The sequence below is a fragment of the Mauremys mutica genome, chromosome 8 (genome assembly GCF_020497125.1).
Source record: "Mauremys mutica isolate MM-2020 ecotype Southern chromosome 8, ASM2049712v1, whole genome shotgun sequence".
Classification (NCBI taxonomy): Eukaryota; Metazoa; Chordata; order Testudines; family Geoemydidae; genus Mauremys; species Mauremys mutica.
The window spans coordinates 28774555-28789029 of NC_059079.1; the positions used below are offsets into that span (position 1 = coordinate 28774555).

At 43.3% G+C, this 14475-nt stretch overlaps 1 protein-coding gene across 4 annotated transcripts in view; it reads left to right on the top strand.

The window, feature by feature from the left end:
• The window catches only part of DNAI3 (dynein axonemal intermediate chain 3), a 50440-nt gene that overhangs the window by 21605 nt on the left and 14360 nt on the right, over positions 1-14475 (top strand). For all 4 annotated transcript variants that reach the window (XM_045028538.1, XM_045028536.1, XM_045028537.1 and 1 more), the window contains exons 7-16: positions 514-713; positions 1088-1204; positions 2343-2533; positions 3415-3539; positions 3640-3729; positions 7575-7664; positions 9213-9341; positions 12107-12180; positions 13196-13343; positions 14264-14351. In XM_045028538.1, the coding sequence (XP_044884473.1) occupies positions 514-713; positions 1088-1204; positions 2343-2533; positions 3415-3539; positions 3640-3729; positions 7575-7664; positions 9213-9341; positions 12107-12180; positions 13196-13343; positions 14264-14351 (1252 nt within the window). The remainder of the gene's footprint in view (positions 1-513; positions 714-1087; positions 1205-2342; positions 2534-3414; positions 3540-3639; positions 3730-7574; positions 7665-9212; positions 9342-12106; positions 12181-13195; positions 13344-14263; positions 14352-14475) is intronic.

The window sequence follows — 14475 nt, forward strand, 5'->3', positions numbered from 1 at the left end:
CCTGCTCCAAACAGGTCAATGGAAAAACTCCCATTAACCTCTGGGAAGTCCAAATTCTCCATGTAGTTTAAATGGGATGCAGTATTCTCTTCTATTTGTTCTGGAATCTGCTGTCTGATATAGCATTGGGCTTACCTTGCATATAGGCTTTGTGGTGGCCCTCAGAGTGAGGTGAATTTCACCCAGAGAGAACTGAGGTAGTTGTTTGGACAAAGGGACAACTTTGATATCTCAGAGTAACAGGATTAGCCCTTTCAGTGCTAAGAGTAATTTAAAAAATATTCAGAAGTCCTGTACCATTTAGAGAGATAAAAATATATGATGACACACACTTATTGGTGATTTGGGCTCATGAGAGGGGTACAGAATTTCAAAATCTATAAATGTTTGTGAACTCTATTTACAAGTGACCACCAGAAGATCTCTGAATCTCACTGTTTCAAAGGACTTGACTTTCAAGAATAGTTTTCCTGTGGTTATTTCAGAAAATCTCTTATTTTGGGTGTATTGCAGATTAAATATATGATTTCTCGAGTGCGCAGAGAGTTTGGTTCAAAGGTCAAATTTACTGATAGAAATGCTTCAAGTGTGAAAGATGGCTACATTGAATGTACATCCTATCAGGATAAAAATTTCAGCATTAAGAAACTTGAAAAAGATGTTGGTGCACAAGTCGTTCCAAAAGTAAGGGAAATGAGTACTCAAACAAAGTGGTGAGTGTGAAATGGATTTACTAGTTTTTAGTAATTATAAAGGGAAACATCCCTTCATTATTATTTATTAATTTATGTCCTGATTCTGAACTCACTAACAGTAATGTAAACCAGGAATAACTCATTGGAGTCAATGGGATTACACAGTTGTAAATCTAATGTGAGAGCAGAATCAGGTCCTCTGAGAGCACCTTTTCAAATACTGTGCATCCAAGTTCTCCCTCACTTCCAAAGTCGGATCAACCCAAATCATCTTACCAACATTAGCAAAAATTAACATAGTTAGCTTTCCATTTTTTGTACTTCATAAGGCTTCTTTTTTAAAAAAAATCTTTCAAACTTACCTGTGTTAAAATTTGTTCCAAATTGCTTAGGACCTATCCAAGAAATGCAGCCACACAGTATTTTCCTAGAGAGTTCTCAGATGAAGAAAAAGAGCTGTGTTTGTCATCTGAGGAGCTGAAAGAATTTATTATCTCAGTGTTTTTAAGGTAAAAATGTTGCAATAATATGCAAGTTTACCGTCAGTAAAACGGTACACACAACTATACAACAGGTGTCACTATATACTTAGGTTTATAACTGTTAGTTTTAAAATCAAAACAAAAGAACTGAATTCTTTGATGCATGCATTCCCAATCCATTGTCTTCTTATGTTGTGCTTTGTGGAAGGTGGTTTCAAATTTCTAAAACAAGTTAGTCAGCTGTTAAGCCACAATTAAAAACTTTCCTACTGACAGAAACTTTGAACCATCTGAAATTTAAAGTATAATGTCCACTCATTTCATGTGTTTGTCCATACTCTACACAGTGGTGGCCACAGGTTGCCCACCACTGCTCTACACTGTCACTTTTGCTAATTACTGAAGTATTTCCATCATAGTAATGCTATTGCATACCCATCCAGTAACGTGACTAACACCTTCCTCTGAAGCATCAGACATTGGCTACTATCAGAGACAGAATACTGCTCTAGATGGACCAGTGGTCTGGTCCAAGTAGTGCAGTTCCTATGTTTCTATATTCCGCATCTTCCTGGCCTATTTTTCTTCTTACTTGATACTGTAATAGATTTGTGACATCACATTCATTTACATGGGAACAAGTAATACAGTTCGACAAATTCATTTTCATGGGTAAACAAAAAATTGTGGGCCAGATCCTCAGCTGGTGTAAATGGACATCGCTCTATTAAAGTTAGGAAGCTACATCTATTTATACCACCTGAAGATGTGGCCCTGACTCCTCTGCTGGATTACGTAGAAGGAGGAGCTGTAAACTGGGAGGGCCCAGTCCTACAGCTCTTACTCACTTGAGGAGTCCACTGAAATCATTGGGGCTCCAGGGTCGGGTAGTAAACTTCAAGAGCCTAATGTAATCAAATCTATCTGAGCACACACAAGTGAAGTGATAGCACAGAATGTCTATTTTTTATTAAGTGTATTTGAATGTGAAGGGCTCTCTTGAGAGTAGTGACCAGCACTGGGTAACCATTGTGCATACCACTTTGGGGGATGTGGTCATAATTTTTAAATGAAAGATGTCTCTATTGAATTAATGGGTAATTATCCCATTGAATAATCTCATCTGACATTTTTGAAAATGTTAACTATTATTTTCATAACACAGAGTGGAAATAGCATTGCAGCAAAATGAAATTATGAATGCCTTTTTTGATGACTGGAAAGCATTAGCAGAAGATGAAAGTGCCTTTGGTGGCAAGTCAGATGCTTACCTTAAGGAATACCAATCGTTTACAGACCTGCACTATCTGAAGCATAGAAGAGTTAGCTGTGTTTGCTGGCACCCAACCATTTATGGTAATGCTTATAAAATATTTAGTTCATGCCTGAAATAGTTTGAGAGCTTTAAAGTTTAAAGTGATAAAGGTTTTATTGGCTTTTAAATGTGGAAGCCACTGATTTGAGATAAAGTGGGATATGGACAGGTATCGTGTAGAATTCAAAGAGGTAATGTTGTAGGCCAGATGATTTCTTGTGCAAGTGTATAGTAGAGAATACATAGGAAGGAAATTTTCCCCTGGTAAAACCCATTTAAAGGGACTCTAATTGTGCTGGGCCCAATTTCTCTCTCATACTCTCCCAGAAGTACACACTGCTCCATGGGGCCCTGCTTCTCTTTCAGCTTCTCCTCACCACTTGGTTATGTGGCTGCACCTGAGTGCAGGGAGCACCAGTAGCCATTCTGAATGCTTCCCAATGTTTCCTTTGGGGGTATTGCAGCTCCACACATTCCATTGAATAGCCAACACTGCAGGATACAAAGGAAATCTGCCTTCTTTCTAAGTATAATGACAAAGGAATTGGTTTCTTAATGGGTGCCCAAGAGCATAACCATTTCTGTCACGTTATTCCAGTTTTGAGATTACAATTTAATGACTCTTAGCAAAAATATTGAGTTATATTCTGGTCTTGGGCTTCCATCACTCATTTATAAGGTGCTTAATCATTCATTAACTAAAATTATTGCTTTAAAGGTGACCTACAGTGGGGAAAAAAATGGCTATGTATATAAAAAGGAGACATAGCCATTTTTTTCTCTTTACAGGTCACCTATAAAGCAATAATTAACAGAGCCATTAACACTTGAAGTGGCCATGGGTTGGGTTTTTTTTTTTTTTAGAAGTGCTAAAATTTTTCCCTTTATCGACCATGAAGTTGTTTGTTTTCTCCTCTATCAGGGATTATAGCAGTGTCAGTAACAGAGCGGCTTTCTTATGAAGAACGCATTACCCAGTCCGGTAAACTGTTGTTGCAGAAATCACCAATTCTTTTTTGGAGTTTCTCTGACCCTATTCACCCTCAGGTATTTAAATAGGATTTTAAAATATTCAAAGCATTCAGACAACAAAGGAACAATCTTTCCAACATGGCTGTATTTCTCAATTGATTATTATTTTTTCTAGTTAATGCTGGAGTGCCCTGAAGAGGTCTACTGCTTTGAGTTCTGTCCATCTGATCCCAATATCATTGCTGGAGGCTGTATGAATGGACAGGTGTTGGCTCCTTTCTTCTTAGTTCTATTATTTTCTATATTGATTGTTCTAGTCAATCTTCATTTTTGAATTTTAATTTACTACATTAGTGTATCTGCACTAAATAGTGAATATTCAGTGTTCTTGAACAAATGGAAAATGCAATGTGACAGCAAACTTGGTAGTTTGTATAAACTAGTGAAGCACAGTCGAAATACACATGGCCAAATCATACCACTTGTGGGATAAGTTCCCAGGTTTCAGCTCCCACTGTGGTAGTGAAACAGGGTTTGTACCTTTATTGTGCAGGTATGGGCAATGAAGTCTCTTAACCCATGGATAATCAAGTATTTACAAGGACGTCCCATTGCCTGCACTTTACTTCCTATTCCCTGGTTCCTTTTCAGTTTCCTAAGGAACCACATTCCTAGTGGCTCCCTACCTATGTCTGGATCTAAATCCCCCTTGTGAGAGAGGTCTGACAGCACAAGAGAGAATTCCACAGCGAATAATGCTGATAGGATAGGCATGATCTTATTTGAAGAAATTCCTCATACTGTGGACAACTGTTTAGACAGTGATCCTCATTGACTCATTTTTTTTTCTTTAATACATTTTGGTGTTTTGTTAAGTAATTTATCAGAATGAGTATCTTAGGTTTCTCCTCCACAGAATCGCCTTGGCACATTGCCACTCTTAGGAGTATTGCATACTATTCTTCTTGTCCCAGAACCACTAAAGGGACTGGATTGACTAAAAATGTCCACTTCTCGTATCTGAGTGGCTAAGCTAACTGAAAGCTGTAGACCCATCTAGGCCTCTTGGTTCCAGAAACTGAGCGTTTTCATCCATTGATAGCAGTTCGTAGAAAAAAAAAAAACATAGAAATTACCATGCTTGATCAGATGTCTGTCTAGTTCAGTATCCTGTCTGCCAGGGGACAGCACCAGATACATCAAAGGAAAGGAGACTATGTAAAGAAGTTTTGGTTTTGTGAGAGATCTAGTATAGCAGATCAGTCCAGCTTCCTTGCTGTAGATGGTACCAAAGCAGTCTGTGATCATAACTGCTTCATGGTTTCAGTAGATGCTTGTCTTTAGGTGGGCTATGCTGCCTTTATCCTTCATCTCCAATATGGCAGAACTGTGGGCCTTTCCTTGGAACAATAGTACCTGAATGCCTGTTACCAGTTGCACCAGGCCACGTCCAGATCCATGTCCCTGCTTGTACTTCATCGTGGCTTTAGAATATGAATGCTTCCCATCTTTAGAGTTCTCCTCCTTTTTTAGTTCTAGGGAGGAAATCAATAAAATATGAACATGATAGAGGATATATAAAATGATAAATGGTACAAAAGATACAGTTGGGCACCGCATTTATCCTCTCCCATAATACAAAAACAAGGAGACAGAGAATCATAGAAGATTAGGGTTGGAAGAGACCTCAGGAGGTCATCTAGTCCAACCCCCAGCTCAATCCCAACTAAATCATCCCAGCCAGGGCTTTGTCAAGCTGGGCCTTAAAAACCTATAAGGATGGAGATTTCACCACCTCCCTAGGTAACCCATTCCAGTGCTTCATCACCCACCTAGTGAAATAGTTTTTCCTAATATCCAATCTAGATAGGGTGACCAGATCATAGAAATGAAATATCGGGACGTGGGGTGGGTGGGGAGCAAAAAAAAAAAAAAAGCCGTTTTGCAGGGGCCGGGGAAATTAGCAGGCCCCGGCCGCACTGCGGCCACGCGCGCTGCCCTCCCCGCAGCCCCGGGCACATGTGGCGCGTCCCGCCACCCCGCCAGGAAGGAGCCGCGCCTGGAGTGCAGCCGAGCGGGAGAGGCGCGGGGCTCTGGACTTCGGCAGCGGCGGGGGAGAGCGGCTCGGGGCCGCGTGAGCGGGCCATGTAAAGTTTATTGGCTCGGCGGGGACCCCGGCCAGCTCCTTGCCCCCGTAGGGAGGTAGCGTCCCCGCCCCGTGCCAGCATGTCTCGCTGGCCACCACAGGCCAGGTAAGAAGCCGAGTTCCCTCCTCCCCCCTCGTCCTGGCTCCTCAGCTGAGCGCCATTCCTCCTCCCTCCCAGGCTTGCAGCTGTAATGGCGGCGCAAGCCTGGAGGGAGGGGGTGGTGGCGCGGCTTCCAGTTCCTGGAGCTGGTGGTGAGTACGAGCTCCGGCACCGGGCGGGCAAGGGGGGCTGGCAAGGGGACTGCTCCCCCAGCAGGGAGATGGGGGGGCTTAGCTGAGGAGCCAGGACGAGGGCAGGGACTCGGCTCCTTACCTGGCCTGCGGTGGCCGACGGGACATGCTAGCATGGGGCGGGGACGCTACACCCCTACAGGGGCGAGGAGCTGGCCGGGGTCCCCCCCGAGCCAATAAACTTTACATGGCCCGCTCATGCGGCCCTGAGCCACTCTCCCCCACTGCTGCCGGGGTCCGGAGCCCTGGAGCCCCCCCATCTCTCTCCAGGCTTGAGCCGCCATTACAGCTGCAAGCCTGGGAGGGAGGAGGAAATGGAATGCCACGTGCTTGGGGAAGAGGCAGGGCCAGGGAGGGGATTTGGAGAGGGATCCAATAGGGGAAGGAGGGGGCGGAGTCAGGGCAGGGGGGGGGGAGGACGAGAGTCCCTCCGGGAGAGCAAAATTGCTTGTTTGTCCAGTGTCCCGACCGCACATGGGTTAGGATGCGGGACAAACAAGCAAAAATAGGGACATCTGGTCACCCTAAATCTAGACCTCCCCCACTGCAACTTGAGACTATTGCTTCTTGTTCTGTCATCTGCCACCACTGAGAATAGTCTATCTCCATCCTCTTTGGAATCCCCCTTCAGGTAGTTGAAGGATGGTATCAAATCCCCCCTCTTCTTTTCTGCAGACTAAATAAGCCCAGTTCCCTCAAGCCTCTCCTCGTAAGTCATGTGCCTCATCCCCCTAATCATTTTTGTTGCCCTCCGCTGGACTCTCCAACTGGTCCACATCCTTTCTGTAGGGGAGCCCAAAACTGGACACAATACTCCAGATGTGGCCTCACCAGTGCCGAATAGAGGTGAATAATCACGTCCCTCGATCTGCTGGCAGTGCTCCTAGTAATGCAGTCCAATATGCCGTTAGCCTTCTTGGCAACAAGGACACACTGTTGACTCATATCCAGCTTCTCGTCCACTGTAATCCCCAGGTCCTTTTCTGCATAACTGCTGCTTAGCCAGTTGGTCCCCAGCCTGTAGCAGTGCATGGGATTCTTCCATCCTAAGTGCAGGATGATGAAATTGAGAGGAAATGCATTTAAACTGTTATAAAAGAAATACCTTCTTTATACAACACATAATTAACTTGTGGAGCCACAAGATATTACTGACCTCAGGAAATTAAAACAATTCAGAAGAGGATTTTTATGGACAGGGGAAGTTTTATTCCCAACTTTCATTAGTTAATGTTGGTTTATAAAACATGAAAGTTTATATCCCATATAAATGTTTTATCCTGTCTGTATATATTCTCATCATCCATACAAATGTCTAATCCTTTATTGAGTCTTGAGGATGTGATGGCATAGAAGCAGTTTTTCAGTCCACAGCCTCAGCAATCACTTTAAAGGTGACACTTAAAAATGCTTGATCAGCGTGACAGGCTGCACCTAATTGTTAACTGACTCAGATGGTTCTAGGATTTGCAGTCTGTTGCACAAGACTGCTACAGTGAGGGTCTGCAGAGGTAATACCTTAAAAAAAACCCACCACCCTCCAGTTCTGGCATCGTAAGTAGACTTCCTCCTTCTACTTTCAAACAGTGCTCATATTACAGTTCAGAAGTCTGTTTTAATCTATCGTTTAAACAGAAAAAATACTTTGTAAGGACGTTCATTTCTCGTCATAGGTTGTACTGTGGGACATTTCTGAGTATGAAGAAAAGCTGCAGAATGCTAAAACTGGTGCTGGTGGAAGCAAGAACGCTGCTGTTAATATGGTTAGTACTTGAGTTCTGTATTTAGTGCTGGAGTATGCCCTGCTGAGAATAAAAAAAGAGAAAATGAGAGGAAGTTAGGAAATAAATATGGGAAAGGGAATGCAGGCTTAAAATGAAGGAAATATCATCCTGGCAATGAAGTACTAACTAGACCGTTTGTATTCCGATACATGAGGCAACAAAATAAATCTATCAAAATCTCATATCTACATCATCAACCCAGATAAATACTATTACTGTAATTCACACAGACCAGAGATACAATAGGGCATTGTTATTTATTGAGCACCAACAGTGTATTCAGCCCTACCCCCAGGAAGCTACCTGTCACAGGGCAGGACTCACCGGTGCGGCGCCTCCTGCTGGTTGTCCAGGGAATTAGCATTTCCAGCCTCCAGAGCACCCTCTGCAGGCCAGTGTCCCGTTTGCCGCTGGGCCCGAGTCCCTCCTGGACCCCGGTACCCCTTTCAGGCCAGGGTGCTGCTCCCTGACAGTACCCCCACAAATCTGGGTCTCCCCTCCCCAGAGAACCCCCACCCTCTATCCCCACCTCGCCTCAGTCTTGGGCTACTGCCAGTCACCATCGAGCCCCCGCTCACTGGGGCGGACTGTCGTGTAAAAGTCACTCATCATAGGCAAGGGGCGTTTTGGACCTGCTGCCTCTGCCTGCCCTTGAGCTGCCCTCTGCAACTCTAGTACCTTCTTTGGCCTTTAACAAGGCCTGCAGCCTGGGGGGTTTCTAGGCCGGAGCTTCCTAGCTCCTCTGGCCTTCCCCCAGCACTGCTCCAGTCTTGGCAGCCAGGCCCTTCCCTCTCTAGCGCTAGAGAGAGACTCTCTGTGACCACTGCCCTCTTATAAGGGCTAGCTGGGCCCTGATTAAGCCAGCCTCAGCCTAATTGAGGTGTGGCCCCCTCAGCTGAGGCTTCTTTCCCCAGTCAGCCCCACTTTTCTTTTCCTGCCATAACCCTCTTCCCAGGTTGTTTTACGCCTTTTAAGGCAGGAGCGCGTGACCATCCCGTTACACAACCAAATAGATCAAATCAATATAATGTATTGGATGATGGTATAAACTGAAAGCAGAACAGAAATTTTCCCCAGTGCTAAACGTGTATATGGAAGTGTGTTTTAAAGGACAGATTTAAAGGATAGAGGGAAGGTGGTTTGGCTCACGGAATGAGGGAGATAATTCCTGGCAGAGTGTGTGGTATGGAAGAAGGCATGAAGATGAGAATGGAAAGAGGATACAAGGTAGGTAATTAGACGGAAGGCCTGAGAGCACAGTGGAAGAAATAATGCTATATTGGAGGTGGGTGGAGCAATGGTGGACATAATTTTTACAATATGTTATGCCAGGATCTGATTCAAAGCTGACTGAGACTTTCCATTGATTTTTTTGGGCTTTAGATCAGACCCTTAGAAAGGTTTCTAGATTGAACTAAGATACTGTAAAGCGACATTAACAATTTGTGAAGTTTCCTTTTATTTCTTGATAATGTTGTGTTTTGCAAAACATACCTTTTAAAATGTATCTTTTAAAAACTTCTCTAGCCAACGTTTATACAAGCACAACAAAGTGGTAAGGAACCACATTTTGTGAGATATTGTGCAGTCTCTTCTATAGAATATGGCCATAAATCAGTAATAACGGATATACACTGGCTGCCAGACTATTTTGAGGTGAGTTTCAATTGATATTTTATTACTTTTTCTTTATATTTTTAACAAACCACTAATCACAAATCAGTGTGTGAACTGCAGATCAGGTGTTACAAGATGAAATTATTTACAATAATTTCAGTAGTACTTGGGCTCAGTATTTCTGACTGCATCCTAGAATGCCAAACAATGTCAATCCAGTCCCTCTCATGCTCTCTGTACTTTAGGATGGTACTCCACTCTCACCTTTTATTATAGCTGACTCAGATATGTAGCTGACCTTATAATAAGATTTCTATAGCTTTACTCAGAATTACATTAAAGATATTTTGATAACTACAGATGGGATTTCAAAATACATTAACTTTACTATGGGAATTCCTAGCCTGACACCAAGGAGTTAAAGCAATAACTTCTTAGGTCATCTAAACAACTTAGTTGCCAGAAATGACTTCACTAATAGATCTCCTTTTTCTAGATAGAAGTTGCACACACAAAAATTGGACCTACATTTTCTTTCTATCCTATTCCTAGTGCTCCATCCATAGTATCTTAAGGGCCCATTCAGCTCCCTGTAAAGTTAGTGTGGGCAGGGCCGGCTTTAGGAGGTGCGGGGCCCAATTCGAACAGTTTTGATGGGGCCCCAGCAGGGATGACTAAAAAAAAACACCAAAAAAATTACGTGGGGCTTGTACTCATCGGGCGCGGTGCTCCAAGTCTTTGGTGGCACTTCGGTGGCGGGTCGTCCACTCGCTCCAGGTCTTCAGCGGCACTGAAGGACCCACCGCCGAAGTGCCGCCAAAGACCCAGAGCAAGTGAAGGACCTGCTGCCAAAATGCCGCTGAAGACCTGGAGCGCCGCCAGGTGAGTAAAAATTAAAAAGGCGCCTCTAGCCAGGGAAGGGATTCTCACTGGGTGCGGGGCCCGATTCAGGGGAACTGGTGGAATAGGCCTAAAGCCGGCCCTGAGTGTGGGAGGGAAAGAGGGCTCCCAGGAGTCAGCCCTACTTGATCATTTGCTGTCTAAGTGGTAGGATTAGTGAGATGTGCAAAAAAGAGGCCAGGCTGAAAAATCAGACCCACAACCCAAAGTGGATGTTATCTTGAGAATTTCTTGTAACTAAGTTTTTAAGACTCAGTTGCTACTGCATTAACAGTCGAGTGAAGACTGTGGAGAAGACAATGCAGAGACATCATTGGAAGGAAGATTGATACATTTGCACATTAATCAATAATTAATTTGATAGTACCCACAACCCCCTCTTGGTACCGTACATACATGTATAAAGACAAGGCCTCGCCAGAAGAGTACATACAAATTTGCCAGTGGTTCAACTCAGGGTATGTCTACAGCAGGGGTGGCCAACCTGTGGCTCCGGAGCCACATGCGGCTCTTCAGAGGTTAATATGCGGCTCCTTGCATAGGCGCCAACTCCGGGGCTGGAGCTACAGGCACCAACTTTTTAATGTGCTACAGGGTGCTCGCTGCTCAACCCCTGACTCTGCCCCAGGCCCCGTCCCACTCCACTCCTTCCCCCAAGGACCCCAACCCCTTCCCCTCAGTCTGCCATGCCCTTGCTCCTCCTTCTGTCCCCCACCCTCCAGCACACCACAAAACAGCTGATCGCAGTGGGCAAGAGGCGCAGGGATGGAGGGTTAGGTGCTGATCCATGGTGCTGCTGGCGGGTGGGAGACACTAGGGATGGGGGAGCTGACAGGGGGACTGCTGATATGTTACTGTGGCTCTCAGGCAATGCACATTGGTAAATTCTGGCTCCTTCTCAGGCTCAGGTTGGCCACCCCTGGTCTACAGCATCAGTGCTACAGGGTCAGCAAATTCAGTATTACAGAACTGCATGATAGACAGTAAACAAACTACATTAGGATTTTAATCCAGCCTTCCTAACTCATGCAAATAACCCTTTCACTTCAGTGGCCATGTTTGTGTGAGGAAATTTAGTAGGATTTGGCTTATAAATGATGGATGCAACTTTGCTGAGTAGCTGATAAATGCAAGTTTTGCCAATGAGCAGGAAGTAGTCAATTCTTTTTCGAGACAAAGATTCCATTGTGTATATACATTTTCATCTTTTTGAGATTGGGAATTAGGTCTGAAAATAAGATCAGAAAACATTAGTGGAATCAATAACGTGCATTATTTCATCAGCACTTTGTTTTCTATTCCTTTTATTTTCTGAATAAGTTTAAATGTAAATCTGATTTTCTGTTTTGATCTAAAAAGAGAGGAAATAGTTCAGAGAAAGTAGTTATTGGAAAAATATACACAGCCCAATAAAAACTAAATTGTTTATAATTACTATAAGTAAGTATCATTTGAGATAGTGAAATTGCGATTCAAAAAGTGACTATGTAGTTGTTTACCATTAATTCTTCACTAATTTGCTATTTGTTTAAGCAGGATGAAATTTACAAGAGGATGGCTATTACATATTTGACAATTGGGGGCCTGATTTTCAGTTGTGCCAGCAACTTAAGATCTCATTGACCTCATTTCAAGTTGTATGTGCTTGGCATTTCTGACTATCAAGGCACTACTGATTTACTTGAAGTATGCTTGTTTTGGTAAAACGTGTTTGTTTCATTTTCATGTCAATGGGCTAGTGAACCCTGACTTGCCCAGCTGTACCAGGGTATTTGTACAGCCAACAGTGAGAGGCTCTCTTTCTTAAAACCTGTTTTAGAGAAGTAGCTTTGTTGATAATAATTTGTTGCCATTTGTCATCCCCATCTCCCTGTATTATGAATTAATTATTATTATTCATTTAGGTTAACAGAATGGGCACTGCTTTTGAAAACAGAGCTGGAGTTTGTGTGCAGCTTGTAACCTGCTCTCCTGATTGGTAATGCATTCTACAAATGTTTTCATAGGTACCCACAGTCACAAAACATCCCCTGAATTCCTTTGAAAATCCTTCTAAATACACCTTATTATTCCATCTCTCTGCTAAATGTTTCAGCATATATTCCATGGTGTAACTGACCAAGTTCTGAATTCCTACAAAGCTGTCTGGAATAGATTAAATTCATCCTCTTGCAGAGGGTCAGCACACAGACCACCACATCACTTACGCCCCACATAAAGGCAGTGTGTGGGGTCAAGTAGCTGGACAGCCTTACAGAGGTTCTTTCATGCTCACTCTGTGCCACAGAAAAAGTGTCTGGGCTGGTCCCATGTAGATTGTCCTGGAAGGCCACAGAACTGCATTTATGCACAGGAGGCTGCTAAATAACCTAAGGCCATGTCTACACTGGAAACTTTTGCTCGAATGGTGACATAAATTAGTGTGGGTTTTTAATGACATTTCTAAACTGGCAAAGGTCCTAGTGTAGATGCAGTTAGACCTGCATATAGTCCACTAGGGGCCACTGTCAGAGACAGGATGCTGGACTAAATGGACCTTGAGTCTGACCCAGTATAACATTTCTTATATTCCTCAACTGGCTGGCAGGGCTGTGGCTGCAATTCCAACCCAGAGGCTGGAATAGCAGCTGTGGGTGGTGCGCCTGCACAGCAGACCCATTCACAGACCAAGTAATTAGGCTGTATGCAAGGGAGTGCATTTCATCCACTGAGTATGTAGGTTTCTTAAACAAATGGTATGATGCTTATTTAGCTACCGTATCGGATTAAGATCAGAACGAGGACAAAATGTGGAGTAACTATATGCCCTAGTGTACAAAAGTAGCTATAAACTAGTTCTCCATTTCTCTGTTCCCCAAACTCTTGCATCTATTGCTATACTAATTTTGAAGATAGAAGATAAAAAACAAATATTATACAAAAGCTTATTGAAAAGTTAAAATGATTTTTAAGCATACAAAGAGCAATAATCTACAATCTCTGGTTTTGTGGAGCTCCATATTATTTTGGGATCTTCGAGCCCCCAAAACTACTATCCAGAATTCAACTGAGAAAGCAAAAGATGAGAAGGCTATCGAGGCTCCCCCTGATGTACCGACTACTTTTAAACATCTGGATCTCGCCTGGAGACCTCTCATTAAGGTACTGTATATAATGTATAATCTTGCAGAGTTGTCATGGCATTTTTAAATAAAAAAATCACCGTGCAATCATGCTAAATTTAGTAAAAAAAAAAGTCATGGTTTTAGGGGGAAAGGTATGAAAATGCAGTTCTACCTCTTTAGAGAGAATATACCGAAATCCCTTCACTGCTGCTGCCTCTTTGCCCTGCCAACAGGGCACCAGCCACCTGCAGAAGCACCCTCTGCCCCAGTACCCCAACCCTAATCCCACTGGTCAAACCTGAGTGGCACGGTGACCCTGTGCACTAGATCACAACGCCCGGAGTAGGGAGCCGGGTCAAGACCTGCAGGATAGGAGCCACTGCTGCGGGGTGAGTGTATACAGGCTCACTCTCCACCCCCTCACCCCAAAACGTACCGTGTAAATGTTCACATTGTGATTTTCCTTTTCATTTTGTTGTGATTTGTGTAGGGGAAGACCATATTTTATCCCTATAACATCAACAGAATAGGACAAATACTTCCCAAACTTAGCTTACAAGAACTTTAAAATGATCTAAGAATTTCTGAATAAACCCAGGCTGCAGTGGAAGTAGTAATGTATACGAGTATTTTTACCACCAGGTTGTCTCTTCTGGTCAAAGCAGGTCTAGAGACACGTTTTTTAAAACACGAGTGGCCACGGGCTACCACCAGTGGAGCTGACATTCAAGTGGCAACAGTGAGAAATTTTAGGGGGAAAAGCATAATGTAGACTAGACCACTGAGTCACATTTTAGCTACTGCTAGCAAAGAAGGCAGCGGAAGCCAGGGTTTGTGGAATCTGAAGAATGCTCTTCAGACTGACAGGTCTTTAGCATTACAACAGAAAGCAATTTAGCCATATGCCTCAAGTGTTTGACAAAATGAGTTATCAAATACTCCCTTTGTACTAAACAGGCAAACCTAGCCAAGAGCGACACAAGTGGAGACTATAGTCCTACTAAAATTAGCCTAGTGGATGAGCATTTCCATTACAAAATGCAAGGTAATATTTTCAGTTTATATTTTTGAGATACAAGTATTTTGGTAAGATGATTTTTCTCTGTATATAGAATAAAAGATAAGCAACATAAATATACTGTAACTAACGGATCTGTTTTCCTAAATTT